General features: G+C 43.8%; 1 protein-coding gene across 6 annotated transcripts in view; it reads right to left on the reverse strand.

Annotated features, from left to right (window-relative positions):
- CLPB (ClpB family mitochondrial disaggregase) overlaps window positions 1-18,433 on the reverse strand; it is a 169,289-nt gene that overhangs the window by 97,121 nt on the left and 53,735 nt on the right. For 4 of the 6 annotated variants that reach the window (XM_067750218.1, XM_067750222.1, XM_067750219.1 and 1 more), the window contains exons 4-5: window positions 15,697-15,800; window positions 9,492-9,581 (exon numbers count right to left, since the gene is read on the reverse strand). In XM_067750218.1, coding sequence (XP_067606319.1) covers window positions 9,492-9,581; window positions 15,697-15,800 — 194 coding nt within the window. The remainder of the gene's footprint in view (window positions 1-9,491; window positions 9,582-15,696; window positions 15,801-18,433) is intronic. The other 2 variants (XM_067750221.1, XM_067750223.1) reach the window with 1 other exon arrangement.

Here is an 18,433-nt window from a genome sequence, read left to right on the forward strand (position 1 = left end):
TAGGACCCAGTCCAGGTCAGCTAGGCCCATTTCATGCTCTTAACAGTAAGCTCTTTTCCCCTCATCGCCCAGTTTTAGAAGCCCTGACCCAGGATATCTTGCTGAACCCCCCAGATCATTAGATCTCATACTCTTCTGTTTTAAAAAAAAAAAAAAGACTAAAGGTGGGAAGGAGGTGTGTGCAGCATGCACCCTCATGTTCTCACTTGCTCTCACAGAGAAAGCAGAAGCAAACCCACAGAAGCTAAAGTGACTCATCCAAGGCTGGCTCACCAGCTGGCCACCACCGTGGTCTTTTGAGGCCTGGCGTTTACAGCTGGTCCTCAGCCAGTGAACCATCCCCTCCCCAAAGACATCTACCAGCCTGTCTCCAGCACAGGGGGAGATGGGCTCAGGCTCCTGCTTCCCCTCCAGGCCAGCCATTCCTGTCCCTTCACCCTTGTGGCCACAGGAAGAATGACAAAGCATTACTTTGTTATCCTTCTGCTCCCACCTCTGCCTTTTGATGTTGCAAAGTCTATGGCACGGTGCCGTGGCCAGGGTCAGTCTGAGTGCCGAGGCAGGTGTGCACCTGATGTACACTCTGCAGGATTCCCTGCACTTAGCAGTGCCAAGGAGTTAGCAGAGGTGAAAGTTGTCCCCAAAGCCCTTCCTATAGCTAGGCCACTACTCAGCACTGCTGAAACTGCAGAACAAGACTAAACAAAACAAAACAAACCACTGCCTCCCACAATAAGAAACAGTAATTTAAGGTAAAGGAGTCACACAGTCCTGAATCTTAGCTCTGCCACTTACTAAGTTCTTCTATCTGTAAAATGGGCACAACAAGCAGTAATTTAAGGAATACTAAATATTTAAGTATTATGAGAATAAAATCTGATAACAGATTTTTAAAAACATTACCACAAACATTTAGTAATGCTGTTTTCTCCCCTGGGGTAGGCACTGGGGATGCAGAAGTGAATCAGACATGGCTTCTGTCCTCATATTGCTAAGACTACTGGAGGAGACTGAAAAAAGGCATGTGGGGCAAAATGGGTGGTCTCCAGATAACAAAAGCTTTATTATCATTGCCTTGTGTGGAGGAAAGGTAACCCTAGCTAAAAGTCTCTCCTTCAGGCTAAGCCTCTACCCGCCACGCCCAGGAACTTATGCCATCTAACGTCATGGAGTGTGTAGCAGTGCCTTTAAAAACATGAGCATGTCTCCATGAGAGGGAACCTTTAGAACTAACCTGACAAACACAAGGATAACCTCTTACATTTGTGCAGCACTTTACGGTTTAGAGAGCGCTTCAATGCAATTGTTTCCTCACCCCAGGTCAACCTAGGACAGATAGGTCAAATATTATTCTATTGAACAGAGGAGACAGAGGTAAAGAGGTTGGATGGCCTGCCCAACTTGGATTGCTAATTGGTGGTGGACCAGGACTAGGTCCTGAGCCCATTTGGCTCCATCATCCATATTGCACAGCTTCGCCAGTGCCCACAGGCTCAAGCCTCACATACTCCAGCATCAGCGGACCTGGCTTGAATCTCAGGGACTAAGCTAAATTCTTACCAAGAGTCTCCAGGAAGAAGCCTCTGGGCTCACAGCTCCCTCCCCACAAGGTGTTGTGTATCTACCACCTCGTTAAATCCTCACTCCTACTGCCAGCATCGGCAAGCTGCCTCAACTTCTGTGGGCACTGTCGGCTCTGCCTCTTGTGTTTATCTTCAGCCAAGGAATGGGGCAAGAGGGAGACTCTCTGTGCTGGGTCACCAAGAGACCGTCTCTGGGGAGGGCAAGGCTCTTTATTTCCTTCCACAGCCTGGATGATCCTCCTTCCTCTCCAAATCCTAACTGTTCTTTAAAGCCCAATTCAAGGCCTCCTCTTCTAGGAAGTCCTTTCCTCCCTGCTCTGCCCTGGATGCCTATCATGTTGATTGTGTGTATCCATTTACCACTTACTTATTGATCGTCTTATAACAGCTTTTGTAATACTTTCTTGTGTTAAAATTTCCCTTCTGACTCCCTAATTTCCTCATGGATGACAGAAACTAGTTCATAACATTTTCTGTATGTATCTCACCCAGCATCACTTCAGTATTTCACGTATCTTTAGCAATGAGCACACAGGAGCCTTCATTCACCCCCTGCCCTGGAGCACACCACTACTGAGCACCTCAGCACAGTGAGTGCTATGAAAGGCATGTGCGCAAACTGTCTGATGGCAGCAAAGACAGGGCACATGTCATGTGGCTTGGGGAGGAATCTCCCAGAAAAACTAACTGGAAGATGAGGTAGAGAAGAGTGTTCCAGGAAAGGAAGTGGTGCTTGCAAAGGACAGAGGGTCAAGGCTGCATTACCTGCCCATACAAGAAACTGGGAGTTCTTCAGCAAACTTGGAATGCTGAGTGAAGGCAGGTAGAGCAGTGGGCACAGATGAGGTTGCCCAGGCAGGCAGAGGCCTGATCCTGAGAGGGGTTTGGACTGTATCCTGAAAGCTATGCGCAGGCAGTGGTTTTTGTTGATGAATTAAGCAGCATGGGGAACAGCAAAAACAATAGACCAGGAGAAAAGTGAACTGGGTTCAAAAATGGCTTTCACTAAACTTGATATGTATCTCAATCCCTCCATGTCCCAGATCCCTTATTTTTTTATTTTTTTTTTTTTGCGGTACGCGGGCCTCTCACTGTTGTGGCCTCTCCCGTTGCGGAGCACAGGCTCCGGACGCGCAGGCCCAGCGGCCATGGCTCACGGGCCCAGCCGCTCCGCAGCATGTGGGATCTTCCCGGACCGGGGCACGAACACGTGTCCTCTGCATCGGTAGGCGGACTCTCAACCACTGCGCCACCAGGGAAGCCCCTCAGATCCCCTATTTTTAAAGTAGAGGAGTTTCTTCACATCAGTGGCTCTTAAACTTTAATGGCAACAGAATCACATGGGTAACTTGTAAGAAAAAAAAAAAACAGTTGATTCTTGGGCCCTTGCTTCAGCAATTTAGATTCAATAGGCAGGGCCTGGAAATGCAGAGCTGAAAAAGCCCTTTGTGTTGCTCCTCACAGAAAACTCTGAGCAGCACTGGACTAGTCTCTGAGGGTCTGGTCTCTGAGGGTCCTTCCCATTCTAATCTTGTCATGAACACAAGAAAGATGCAAGGCTGGCCAAACCCATCCCACTTCCAAATGCCTGATCTGCTCTAGGGAAGCCAAGGATGTCTAGGCACCAGAATGTTCTTCCCAAGGCCCATGTTTAGAAAGTTAGAGCAAAGCCCCCAGGACACCAAGTCTTGGGATACTGGAGACATCCAATATCTCACTCAAACCTCCTCTCCCTGCCAAAATCCAACTGGAATTAGGTCTTTCTATAGCATATACTCTAGCCTTTTTCCTTGTTTATCCAGCAAAGTGTTACGTAATTTCCATGGGCTGGGCCATGGCGATATGAACAGGCTCTGCCCTCAAGATCTTATAAATGCTGCAAATAACATCAAAAGAATCTATCTTTTACCAAGTATCTCTGAAAGGAAAGAGTTCAGAATATTGAGCTGGAAAGACCTGGATTCTAATCCTGGTGACTCTAGAAAATTATTTCATCCCTCTGAGCTTCAAATTGCTCACTGGTAAAATAGAAGCATTAATATCTTTGAATTGGGTTGTTGTGAAAATTGAAATGATGTGATATAGTGAAGGGCACAGGAAATGGCTGCATCTAGGAAATGGTGATTTTTAAATTAACATGTCCTCTGCTGTCCTGGAACTTGTAATCCATATTCCTCTGTTTGACTTTCAGAGGCTCTCCTACTTGGTCCTAATGTCTCCAAATAGACTTCCAACTCCTCCCTTCCTGCTGGAGAGACCCCCCTCCATGAGATGACCCTGGTGATCCTACCATGAATTCTCAGTAGGCAGCACTGTGTATTAGGAAGAGCATAAAGGTCAGAGCCAGTCAGACTGGTAAGCAAAACTCACTGTATGACTTTGATCAAATTAACATCGCTGAGAATCTGTTTTCTCATCTGCAAGATAGATATCATCACCTATCTCATAAGATTCAATGGCAAATCCAATTAAAAAATGGACAAAGAATCTGAGTAGATATTTCTCCAAAGAAGACACACAATGGCCTAAAAGCACATGAAAAGATGCCCAACATCATTAGCCATCAAATGCAAATCAAAACCACAATGAGATACCACTTCATATCCACTAGGATGGCTAAAGTGAAAAAGACAGGCAATAATAAGTGTTGGTGAGGATGAAGAGAACCTGGAACCCTCATACATGGCTGGTGGGAATTTAAAATGATGCAGCCTCTTTGGAAAAGCCTGGTAGTTCCTCAAAAGGTTAAACATAGAGTTACTATATGACCCAGGAATTCTATTCCTAGATATAAACCCAAGAAAACTGAAAACATTATGTTCACACAAAAACTTGTACACAAACATTCACAGCAGCATTATTCATGATAGCAAAAGTCAAAACAACTGAAATGACTCTCAATTGATGAACGGATAAACTAAATGTAGTATAGCCATCAATGGAATATTATTCAGCTAAGAAAAAGGAATGAAGTATTGATACATGCTACAACTTGAATGAACCCTGAAAACATGCTAAGTCAAAAAGAATTCAGCCACAAAAAATCACATATTGTATGATTCCATTTATATGAAGTGTCCAGAATGGGCAAACCTATGGAAACAGAAAGTAGTAGATTAGTGGTTGTCTAGAGCTAGGGAGAGTTGAGAGATGTGGAGAATGATTGATAATGGGTATGGGGTTTCTTTACAGGGTGATGAAAATGTTCTAAAATTGATTGTGGTGATGGTGGCACAAATCTTGTGAATATACTATAAACCACTGAATTATGCACTTTAAATGAGTAAACTATATAGTATGTAAATTAAATCTCAATAAAACTGTTACACTAAAAAATGTAAAGAACTGAGCACATTGCCTGATGTAGTAAGGATGCAATAAATGGTAATAAATTTATTATTGTGCCCTTTCCTCTTCTTGATGCCACTCTAACCATGGCCAGAATCACCTCTTACACTAATACTGAAGAATATGTCTAGCTCACTGAAAGGAGCCCATTTCATACTCAGTGAAGGGTCACAGGTGAGTTCTGAAGGCTAATATCCCAGGACGAAGAGTCTTACATAAATATATAACTCCTGGGGGACTTCCCAAGAGTGAAGTTCTTTAGTGAATGGATGTTACACTTGTCTCTCCAAGCAGAAACCACTGGGGGTACAGTGGTTAAGACTCTGTGCTTCCACTGCAGGGGGCATGGGTTCGATCCCTTGTTCAGGAACTATGATCTCACGTGCCATGCAGTGCAGCAAAAAATTAAAAAATATATTTAAAAAATATATTTATATACATATTAATATAATACACACACATATATATATTAAAAACTCTTTAAGTAATAAGAAAATAATGGCTTCCATTTACTGAGCACTTACTATGTGCCAGGTACTGTGCAAGGAACTTTACAATTATTTTCCTTGAAAGAATCATACAGGGCTGTTATTATTATTATTCTTATTTACTAAATGAAGCAGCTGGCACTCAGGTTATGTAGCTTGTTTCAGGTCATACTGGTAGTCAATGACTGAGCTAGTCTGTTCAACTCCAAGGCTTTTACTCTCTTCTCTATGTGATATCATGGCTTCACTATTTCTTCCTTTTATTTATCTATGTTTTACCCATTCTTTACAACTCAAGAAGTCTGATTTTCACTGATCTCCCTTTCCTCTCTGCATTCTAGTACTGTCTAGTCCACATCAAATTAGTTAACATTTTCTCTTACATAGTCTTTTGTGTTCTCAGATTGCTTCATGCATACACTCTTGAGCACTGCAGGTGTTCCATAAATACTTCTTTAGTGAATGGATGTTACGCTTGTCTCTCCAAGCAGAAAACAGGTTCTTGAAGGACAGATACTGTGTCTTATAGATCTCTTTAACCTTCATGTAGAGAACGGTCATCTAGGCTGGCCTATGGCTGGAGGGTTAGACCTCGCTTAAAAATGGTTCTCACAAACACCATGCTCTCTGCCCATAGACTGGAAGGTTTCTCCTTAAAAACAGGACCCTGGCTCACCTTATTATACCTTATCATAGTGTAGCATGAGCACTGGCACTTTCTGTAGTAGGAGCTCAGAAAGGTTTGATGAATTAAAGAGAAGACTGGGCTAGCACTTAGTCTACTGGAGACACATCAAGGGCAGCCTTCCCATTGGGATCCCAAGTCCATCTTCTCTCACTCCAAGAAAGAGAAATGGAAGAGCAGGAAGGTTGGCCTGGAACCTTAAGACAATATGTTGTTCGCCCTGCCTGTGGCCCTAGAAGCATCCTCTCTGGCCCAGGACCCTCCTCTGACCACAGACCCAGGTAGAGCTTTCCAGAGCCCATGTCTCACCTGCACACCATCAAAATCAAAGAGCTGGGCAAACTCTTAAGAATCTGTAACTTGTTCTGTTATCTTTTACTCTGTTATCTACAGACCCATCAACAGTCTGTTTGAACTTCCACTACTTCCCATCTCTCCTAACTCTCAGGGGAATAACATGCTCACAGGTATCTAGAGTCCCTTTGATCTGTCCTATAATTACCCTGATCTCACCTTCTCCTACTCCCCTGCCCCCACCCTGATCCTAACCAAAGCAGTATTCTTTCAGGTCCAGGGATCCTCTGGGCAGGGCTGGCAACAAGAGGAAGGAGTCTGACCTCTCTGCCTCTCAGCAAGCCATGCTACTTGGTTGGCTAAACTTGGTCCCTCTGTGCTCCCCATCTCTACACCTGCTTGCCTCTCCTCTGCCTTTTCTTTAAGATGTTAAAAGCCCGCAATAAAAAACAAATACAAAATGCTGTAATTAATAGCCAATTCCAAGCCAACCCAGCATCTCTACTAATAAACCTCAACACTTGCAAAAAGAACAATAAATTCTGCCCCTCTCTGGTTCTGGGGTGGTCTCTTATATATACTCTGTGTGTGTGTATGTATGTGGGTAAGTGTGTCTACATATATATTTATTTTCCTTTATTTCCCATCCAGGGAGGGGCAGAATAATGAACTGCGTGCGTCAGGGAAGATGAATCTGAGATACTAGGGAGCAGTGCGGTAAAAAGATTAAAGTGTTATTATTGTTGGTTTTTTTTCCCCCATGGTCCATTGTGACAGCTCGACCGTCATCTGTAAAAAATGTCTCAGTGAGAGATAATCATCGGAAACTCAATAAAGCGTCAGGGGGAGCCTCAGCCCCCATCAATCACTGGGTGCCTGGAAAATTTCAGCCCTCTGTCTCCCTTCCTGCTATCCATATAAACGTCTCTAATATATTTTTTGTGGTGTGTGGGACCCATCCCTGATTTGGAACTTTTGATGAAAAAATATTTATACACAAAATATGTAAATCAGTTAAAAATCATAAGACTAGTTCTTTGACACCCCATCCCACTTTTTTCTTATTTTCATAAATGTATCGAATTTATTCTTTTTAATAAAACATGTCAACTAGTCTATCTCCCTCTCTTAGTTAAATGTATATATAGATTTGGAGGGCTAAAAGGATGGAAACAATTAACCTAACTGGCTGCTACACTTAATCTTGAAGTTGACCAAAAGGCCTGATAGATAGTGCATTGTCCATCCTAGTGACTCTGTAGTGGCTGACACTGCTGAGAAATGACATGTAGAACCACTGGCACTGAAGGTGTGACAAGGCTCTGACAATGATGAGGAAGAGGCAGGGACATTATTAAAAATAATAGCTTGCCCAAACAGCTTTTGGCCTGGCAGATCCCCAAGCCTTCCAAGACTTCGGACAAGTCAGAGGTTCTGAGCTAAGTGTGGGGCACATACAAGCTGATATGGTTGCTGGGTTCCTACAAGGGCAGGAGACAGTTCTGCTGGCATTTGGCATCATCTCTCTGCCTCAGTTTCCTTTAGTGCCTACATCACAGGGTTGCTGTGAGCACACAGTAAGTATCAATAAACATAACCTGCTGCTGTAGCTATCGTCATCATCATCATCTTACCTATTATTATTACCACTTCCCCCTGCTTCTCTACTCTGGAAGGAATCAGTTCCTGCAGTACCTTCTCCTCTAGGACCTTCAAGACTCCTCTCTGCCTAAAGGATAAGGTCCAAGAATCTTGATTTGGCCCCAGCCTACTCTCTTTAAAGCAGCACCTTTACTGCTCATTACCCTCTAAAATGAATCTTCTGCTGTACAGATGCTTCACCCTAACCAGTTTACTTGCTGCCCTGAAATATGTTTTTTCTGTTTTCCACCCCTGAATATTTTGGACATAACATACCCCTTCTCTGATCACACCCAATTCACATTTAGTTGCAGGCCCTTCCATAAAACCTTATACTTTGAGGCTCAAATATCATTTTACTTCCTGACGTTTCAGACAGAGATTCTCTTCTCTGAGCTCTGATAGTCCTTGTTATCTGCACCTCTGACTGGACCCTTGTCAAACACTGTCTTGGTCATGTCGTCAATCTTCATTGTTATTAATTATCATTCTTGCTGATACCTTGTATGTGCATGATACCTTGTATTTTCTCAAATATTTCATAAGTACTTCAATTTGATCTTTATAATAAACCTATGGTATAAAAAGTATTATTCTCTACAGATGAGAAAATCAAGGCTTAGAGAGCTAAAGAGAACTGCCCAAGGTCACACAGTTAGGTGATAGCCAAGCCATTCCTTGGACTCTGAGATAATGTTTGGTTCTTTGCAGATAACAGTTTGCTACCGCTGAAAAGCATTTGGAAGGCTGTGACAGAGACTCTGAATGAAGTTTTATATAAGAGTATGATGAGGACAAAGATGATGATATAAAAACAGAAATTTACATTAATGGAATGCCTTCTATGTTCTACGTTTTAGGCTAGGGATAAATATACTACCCCTAACTCTCCCAATAACCTTTATTTTACAAATAAGGAGATGCAGCCTCTGAGAGGTACAGAAAATTGTTCCAGGTGTCATAGCTACTAAGTGTTCTGTACACCCATAATACCATGGCTTAAGCACACAGATGCTCTAGGAATGAAACTTAAAGTGGCAATAAAAAAGGTCTCTTCCAGGGAGGAGAAGGTCCAGATGAGTTTTTTTTAAAGCAGTTCAAGCACAAGTAGCCTAGATCATCTACTCAAGAGTGGGAGCCTGTTAGAAATGCAGAAATGCAAAATATCAGGTCCTACCTCAGGCATACTGAATCAGAATCTTGGGAGTCGGGGTGTGGCAGGAATCTGTGTTTTAACAAGCTCTCTAGGTGATTCGTAGGTCCTTGGGAGCCTTATTACTCCCATTTGAGTTTGTCTCCAAGGGCGCAGATTCTCTCTGCTTTGCCTGGGTAGGTCTGGACATGCAGTGGGTGCTAGGTGTTAACTTATAGTGAACAGATGAGCTAGGGTAAGACTACTCCTTAGCATGTCCTGGGGAGACGGAGAAATTTTATAGAGAGCAGTTCCATTACCGCTGGCGGGGACTCCTAGCCGTCTCCTGAACTCCAGGGCACTTGTCCACTGGTTTGTGATGTACCAGCTTGCATCATCCTGTCCCCCATCTGAAGATACAGAGATGGGGAAGTCAGCTGGAGCAGGTCAGGACCTGCAGCCCCTGGAGCTGTGGGAAGAGGGCCAACTGGGCTGGTGGGGTTGGCCTTGGCAGGTTCAGCCAGGAAAGTCAGGCCCTCTACCCCCAGAAGGGCCCTGTGCCAACCCAGCTTCTGTACAACTCATCTTTATACAGCTGCCACTTGGAGCTGAGAAGAGAAGCTGATTTATAGCCTGCTCTGGCCACGTTTCTGCCGTGTTTTATTGTTTTAATTGTCTATGTGGGAGGAGCTCAGAGGGCTCACTTGCATTTCTGACAGCCCCAGACACCCAATGTTTATAACAGTTACTTACAAGCAGCCAGCAGCATCCCTGACTGGGTGACTTGTTTACTGTTACGTCTAATCTACTGCCTCCTCCACCTGAGGATTGGGGCCCACCACCCATCAGCCAGCCACAAGTGGAACTCTCCTAGAGTGGGCATGGGTGGGGCTCAAGGCACTGAATGGAATGTGGTCAAGATCAGGGAGTGAGTTGGTAGAGAAGCAGCCGTGATCTCTTAAGCTCCCCTCCACGTGTCCCCTCTAAGTGCCTTGCTCAAGCTGTGCTCCCTGCTAAGAAAATCTTTTCTTTTTTTCCCCCTCCTCTTCACTCTCCAAAGTCCAGCTCAAATCCTACTTCTTCTAAGTACATTACTTGCTCTGACGATGAGCCTAAAGTTTCTAGAACCTTAGAAATCACATGGCTGACAGGAACCTTGGAGGCTATATAATCTAATGACCCTTTACAAAATCCCTGATGGGCGGACAGCCAGCCTCTGTCAGTGCCCCTTGAGTGGTGAGTTGCTCAGTACCTCCAAGGCAGGTTTCCTGCCTTACACTGATCCAAGACCCAACTCTGTACAGAAATTCTTCATCACATGCTACTGTGCTTTACATGTATTTATTTCTAGTCATCCAAACAACCCTTTAAGATGGGTATTGTTATCCCTATGTTACAGATGAGAAAACCTAAATTCAAGGACCTTAAGCCACTTGCTTAAGATCACACAGCTGGTGACAGAGCTTAGAGGACCCATTACTTCCTGGCACTGAAGACTGACCTTTCTCCAGGATACCGCTGTGCCTCTGAAGATGCCATTCTGAGAACTGGAGAGAATGGACAGAACAGTCAGACCAATAAGGCCAAGCATCCCTACATCACCTGCACCAGCAGACCTGCTCTCTACCCAGAAACACCAACCTTGACAAGAGCTGAAGATACAGTAATGTGCCAGTTGAGCAGGCTTCTTGCTAGAGCAATGCCAAATGTCAAACAGGAGAAGGGTTTCACTAGAAATGGGGCAACCGATAGCCAAGTCTCAGCAAAGAGGTTTCTTTCCTCTCTAGGCTGTGCCCATTCTGAGCAGGCAGAACGGATATAGAGCCTCTCTGAGAGAAACTTCTCTGATACCTTTTGGTCTCCTTGCCTGGATCCTCTTTCCTCCCCACACCTTAAATGCTGATACCCTGAGTGAAGGACTTGTCCTCCTATCCCTTCCCTTTAACTGTTTTCCTTAGGCAGTTTCAGTCACATTCATTGTTTTAACTACCAAGCAAATGCTGCCAGACTTCTTTGAACTACAGACCCACTCATCTAACAGTTCACCGAAAGCAGAACCCGAGGTGACAGATGGGTGCCTCCTTTTCCATCAATTCCCACATTCCACTGAATATTCCACCTCCTCCTAATATTTTTCTAATACCTGTTCTCTCCATTCCCAAAGATTTCTTTTAGAAATCCCCAGAAATGAGAAATGCATTTTGAGGGAGAGGAGCATGACTTCTCATCCAATTCTCAAAGGGATCCATCATCCCCCAAACATTGCTAATCTCTCCTCTCCAATTCATCCCCACCCCATCAGAATGGTCCGTCTAAAATGCTAATGTAAACTGAGCATTCTCCTACTTAAAATCCTTTGATGGCCTTCAGAAAACACTATGAGCTCCCTAGAATTGCCTTTCAGGGTCTTTCCCACATAGAACCCTGCCTCCCTCTCTGGTCTTACTTCTTGCTATTCTCAGTACTGTGGCAGATGATTCCAGTGGCTGTCACCTATCCCATGTCTCTGCATGTGTTATCCCTTCTACCTGGAAAGTCCACCCCTCTTAGTCTGCCTGGCAGTCTCTGACACATCCTTAAGACCCAGTTCAAAGTCACTTACCCTGTGACACTTCCCAGATATCAGTCTGCCTTCAGATAGAGGGCATCACTACCTATACCAGTGCTACCTATATCCTTTGTACATCTATCAACCTTTGCATTTATCATTCTGCACTGTGGTGCCTGTTCACAGGTCTGTCTTCTTACTCGACTGGGAGCAGATCATATATATTGAGGGGCTAGATCATATATATCCATTTTTATTTATTCCCAGCATCTGGCAGAGTGCCTGACACTCAGTAAGTGCATGCTCAATTATAAATAAACAAAACTAATAAGCAATTACAACCGTAGAGTACTCTACAATTCACACATCACATACTTTATCTCTTCATCTTCACATAATACTGATAAGGTAGACAAGGGAGATATTATGGGGGTTTAGGGAGGTCTTGCCAAAGTCACAAACTACAACTCACTCTTCCCTTCAGTACTGAGCACAGGCTGAACCCCACAGAAATATCTATTAGAAATTTAGTGAACTTGATGGACTTTGGCACTGACTTTATACTTTGCTTGTGTTTTGAAGAACTTTGCTGAGCTTGTGACTTTCCTGTGAATTTGCCTAGACACACTCTGGACAAGGGGCTTGTACCTCGTCTTCTACTTAACCTCCTCACACATCCCCAAGTCAGGTAGCTTCCCATGAAAAAGTCAGTCCAATCCAAAGAAAAAAAGAACCACAGGATTCTTTTGTTTCTGTCTACTTCAGCAGTGAGAATGACCCCGAGCTGGGTACAGTGACTTGCATACAGTGGGCAATCAATAAATACTGGTTGAATGGATAAATGAATGAGGTATCTTTAAATGGAAAAAGGAAAGAAAAATATGTTTAAGAAGGAGTTAAAGGCTTAGACTGGTAAGGAGAGGAGAACCCTGAGACGATTTTAAAGAACTGTCACTCTCCAGGCCCGGAGTCAGAAAGCAGAGCGTATGAAGTCAGAGAGCAGAGTACATCCACACTGATACATCAGGGAAAATCGGCTGAGCTGCCAGAAAACTGTGGCCGGCAAAGGTAGTCTGAAATTCAAAAAAGAGAAAAAGCTACAGAGAGAGTTAGATCTCACAAGCCACAGAGCAGTGAGTTTATCAATGATTGTTGATAAAATTTATTATTTCAATCTAGAATTTATTTTTAATGGTTCTGAAACACTTAGGTGATTACTGGGTACCAGTATGGGTTCGCTAAGGATAAGGCAAAACCATGCCAGAATAACCTAATATCCTTTTGGGAAAGGATTACTGAACAACAAATTAAGACAAATGTTAAACATGTTTTTATTTCAGCAATAAATCAGAGAAAATCTCTTAAAATTTTGTGGACAGGATGAAGAAATGGAGGCTAGAAAAGAATGAAGTTTGGTGGATCTACAGCTGTGACTGTTGAGTAATACTTCTAAATTGTCCTGATCATGAGCTCCAGGGCTCTGTACTTAATAGAGTCCTGTAAACATTTTAATCAACGACTAGCACATGAAGTACATGATGGCAGGGATCTTGTCTAACTCACCAGTACCTAGATCAATGCCTGCTAGATAGGAATGTGATCAATAAAATTTTGTAAAATGATTGCTTAATAAGTAACTGAATCCATAGAAAGCCTATTTGCTAACTTTGCAGATCATATAAAATAAGAAGAGATAGTTAATATTTTTATCTTTATTTCATGAGAGATACGCTAGCCTATTCCAATATTTTTGTTGTCTACCTACCTAGAATATAGGCTGGCTAGCAAAAGCTAAAAAAAATTCAGAGGAGGTTGATGAAAACAGGCAAAGAAATGGAAAGGAAGCAAGGAAGGGAGGGAAGGAGGGAGGAAGGGAGGGAGGGAGGGAAGAAGAAAGGAAGGAAAGAAAGAAAAAAGGAAATATCTAAAACATGGTTGGCAAACTGCAGCCTATGGGCCAAATCCAGCCTGCTGCCAATATTTGTAAATAAAGTTTTACTGGAACACATCCACACACTCTCATTTGTGTATTGTGTTCTGCGCTACAGTGGCCAAGCTGAGTAGTCACAGCTAAGACCAACTGGCCCACAAGGCTTAAAATGTTTACTATCTGGCACTTTCCAGAAGAAGTTTGCTGACCACTGATCTAGAATGTTGAATATGAGGATCAACCTGGAAAGCTGAACTATTAGAACACAAAGGTACAAAACGTGAAAGGCACGGGTGGGGACTGGTGTGACAGCAGAGGTTGGATTAGACGGCTTCACAGTTCTGAGATTCTGTGAAATCAAAAATGCTTACTGGACCCTGTTGGGATCCCAAGAACAGATAAGAAGGCACTCAAATAATCCCTTCCCTTCTACCTGGCCCTGCCCTCTCAGCAAATGCTCCTCCTTGCTTTTTGGTGAGAGCACCTGAACAGAAGACAGAGCTGAGGGTGGCAATGCTATGTCTTAGTGAGGAGAGGACAGCCTATAAGGTGAGTCCCCACACATCAGGCTGCAAATATAGGGCAAGTTGGGTACTCATGAAATTCTCCTCTGTTGGAAACAAAGTGAACATGATTCCCCCAGCTCAGTGGGGAATCCAAGGAGGCATAGGTCAAGGCCTGAACATGGAACTGTCAGCTGACGAGGAAAGAAAAGACATATGAGCAGATCAGAGTTCAAATAACCACATAAAGGGCCAAGATTTAGAGAACATTCAAAAGAGCAGCTGAGGGCAGGTTGCAGCAAAAGTTCCATGGAGGATCTAGTCACAGCAAGCGAGCTTGATAAAAGGAGCAGGTTCAGAGAGGTGGAGAGGCAGGGGGAGGGCAACTTCACACTGCAACTGGGTAGCAATGCTCTGATGCTCTTGACATTTCTCTCAGGCTGCTGATTTGAGAAACCTTGCTGGGGCAGCAATGACACCTCTGCCCTAGGCTACCACACCCACGTCAGTCTGGTAGCCTTGCTGACAGCTCTGAGGGCTGAGCACACTGCTTCCCTCTGCTGAACCTTCCCTCAGGTCAATGTTCTGACCCTTAGGCAATCAGCAAGGCTGTCTGTCCTGGCATTACTGCCAACCCTAAAGTAGCCACTGCTCATCTGCCCTGCTGCTGGAAAGGGAGGGGAATCTCAGCCTCTGTGAGTGATCCAGGATAATGGGCGGGCAGCAGAGCCAATCTGGACAAGCAAAGCTCAAACGTAAAATATTCATCTCTGTCTGCAGTCAAAGCAACCTACCCTCTTCTCAACCCTACTTTTGAAAAACTCACCAGAGGCAATAACGGACTAACTTGCCCAGGTACCCTTCAATGGACACGTGACCAAGCCCTGGTAGGTGCACACCGCCTCCTTCCTCTGAGAAGTCCAAGCAACCATGCACACAACACCCCAGGGAGGCACTGATGACCACCCCATTTTACAAGCACAGACAAGGTCCACTCTTTGTCCTGGGTCATTCAGTAAGTTGAGGGGCCAGTCCAGAGAGAGGATTGTATTTCACACAGAAGAGGGGAAAAAAACAGTTGAGGGACTTCTGAGGCTGAGGAAACCAGTGAGGCTGCTTTCTAGTTCTGGGGCAGGGCTGGGACAGGGTAAGTCTGAAGAAAGTAGAGGAAGAATAAATCCACATTCCACACAGTTGCCTTAATTATTTTATGGAAACCTGCTCCACTGTCCACTCATCTGAGACTCCACAGATTGAGGCACTTTTGGGAGAACACCAGTTAAAAGGTTCTTCTACCCCTCCACCCCGGTTATGAAATTGGGCCTCTATTTTATTCCCCAAGACTTGAAGTGACATAAATTATACAGCCAGAGGGGACTGTGAAGGGCATCTGTTCCAAGCCTTCTGCGCTCTCTATGAGTTCCTAGAGGATGAGGGACTTGCAGGCTCTCACCCTGAGTTGCTGGTAGAGTTGGCACAGAGCACGGCTGCCTGGAAGCCACAGGGAGGAGAGATCTCAGAACAGCAGGGTAGCCCACACTTACCTTCTAAAGAATGGATTCCCTGCTCCTTGGCAGTCTTGTAAACACTGCTGAAATCATCCCCGAGGTTTGGGTCAGCACCAGCTGCAAGCAGGACCTGCACCACACTGGAAGAAATCAAAAAGACACCAAGTGTCAAAAACAGGAAAGGCTGAGGAAGTAGACACTCAGATTCTGAGACATGTTTGGGGACTGGATCTGCCTCTGCTCATGTGAGTGGTACAGTGGAGAGAACATGAACTTTACGAGCATCAAAGACAAGGGTAGGAAAGTTGGCTCTGCAACTTTACTGGCTGAGACGCTCTGGACACGTTATCTAACGCCTCTCTAAGGCTCAGTGTCCAAGACAATAAAATACGAAGTGTTTATTCATCAATTACTTATCAAATGCTTACTATGTTCTAGTCACTGTTCTAGGTGCTAGTGTCCATGCCCTCAAGGAGCTTACAGTCTCTTCTGGGAAGGACAACAAATTAGCATAAAATTACAGCGAAGTGTGATAAAGGCTACGATGGGAGAAGTACCATGTATGGTGGGAAACTAAGGGAGAGGATCAAGAAAGGCCTCCCAGAGGATGTGGTATTTAAGGTGTTAAAGACTTGGAAGGCTGAGAAGCCAGATCTGGGTTGGTGAAGTGGGAGGACCCAATGCATTTACAAATCGGAGGCAAAAGAGCACGAAACTTCACCTGAAGAAAGCAGAATTGGGGATTTCCCTGGTGGTGCAGTGGTTAAGAATCCACCTGCTGATGCAGGGGACACAGGTTCCATCCCTGGTCCAGGAAGATCCCACATTCCACGGAGCAACTAAGCCCATGCGCCAAAACTACTGAGCCTGTGCTCTAGAGCCCGTGAGCCACAACTACTGAGCCCGAGCGCCCAGAGCCTGTGCTCTGCAACGAGAAGCCACTGCAATAAGAAGCCCGCGCACCGCAATAAAGAGTAGCCCCCACGGAATTCCCTGGTGGCACAGTGGATAGGAGTCCGCCTGCCAATGCAGGGGGCGCGGGTTCATGCCCCGGTCCGGGAGGATCCCACATGCCGGAGCAGCTGGGCCCGCGAGCAGTGGCTGCTGAGCCCACGCGTCTGGAGCCTGTGCTCCATGACGGGAGAAGCCACAGCGGTGAGAGGCCCGCGTACCGCAAAAAAAAAAAAACCCAAAAAACAAAAGAGAGTAGCTCCCTGCTCGCCGCAACTAGAGAAAGCCCACGCGCAGCAACGAAGACCCAATGCAGCCAAAAAAAATAAAATTAAAAAAAAAAAAGGTAGAATTGGAGTAGAGGGTGTAAGGGGAAGAAAAGTGGGGAATGAGATAAGCCACTGAAGGGATTAAAAGGGAAGTGACGTGGCAACACATGCTTTTCCTCCCCACTTCAAGATATATACATTAAAAAAATACAAATCATATAGAAATATTAAATTGAAAAATGAAAGTCTTCCCTTATAGCCATCTCCTTAATCTAAATTCTAAGACTAACCACTATTTATAGTTTGGTGTGTTTCCTTCCAAATCTTTGCTATTAGAAGAATCACTCCTATAGCTGTGTGAGAATGAACTGGAGGGAGTAGGACAAGAGGCAGGAGCCTCCACAGTGAGGTTAAGTTAGGTGAATTTATATAGCACCAAGTACAGTGCCTGACCCAGGAATACTCCATATATGTTAGCTTCCCTTCTATCATGTAATGTTCCTGCTAATACTTTCCTTTTTTTTCCCTAATAAAAAAAGGTTCGTGTTCACTATTAAAAAAACTCAGAAGATATAGCTAATCAAAAAGAAAAAAGTTTTAGAATATATAACATCTTTCCATTTTTTTCAATGTATGCACATTTTTATTTACCAAAAATTGGATCATATATAAACTCTCCCTAAACACACACATACCTCACCCCCCTTCCATGTCTTAAATATCTGTCTATCACATTGTTTTTAATGACTGCACAGTATTCTACTAAAAGGCTCGTCTATATTTAGCTAATCCCCAATGGTAAAACAATTAGATTATTCTTAATATTTCAATAACAATCTCTATTTCCTTTGCATAAATTCCTAACAGATGAATTTCTAGATCAAAAGTATAAGCATTTTTAAGGATTTTGATAAATGTTACTAAATTACCTTTCAGAAAGATTGTACCGATTTTTATTTTTACTATCAAAGGAAGAAGGATGAGAGCAACCGCTGTGCCTTTCTTTCACCAAAGCTTTTTCATTATGTGTTAATCTGGACACAGAAAATGGAATCACACTGCTGTTTCAACTTGCATTTCCTTGATTACTAGTGAGGCTGGACTTAAAAGAAATGTTTAGCAATCAGTTGTGTTTCCTTTTTCATGAATCACAATTATCAATTTTGTTTTTATTTTCAGGCATAATGTCCTTTGCCTATTTTTCTCTTAGCATGTTCATCTTTTGCTCACTGGCCTTCAAAACTATTAATGCTTTTGAAGGCATAAATGGCAAGCATTAAAAAAAATTACTCTAGGGAATTCGCTGGTGGTCCAGTGGTTAGGACTTGGCACTTTCACTGTCAGGGCCCGGGTTCAATCCCTGGCTGGGGAACTAAGATTCTGGAAGCCTTGTGGCCCAGCCAAAAATAAAAATAAATAAAAATTTAAAAATCACTCTATCATAAATATTAAAAAGCCAACCTACAATTTTAGTTTCTCTCCTTTGTTAGTTTTTCAATATCTGTAGCCAGCAGTATTGCTGGTTTTCCCTGTATCAACTGGTTTGAGTTTCA

The sequence above is a fragment of the Pseudorca crassidens genome, chromosome 9 (assembly GCF_039906515.1).
Source record: "Pseudorca crassidens isolate mPseCra1 chromosome 9, mPseCra1.hap1, whole genome shotgun sequence".
Taxonomy (NCBI): Eukaryota; Metazoa; Chordata; class Mammalia; order Artiodactyla; family Delphinidae; genus Pseudorca; species Pseudorca crassidens.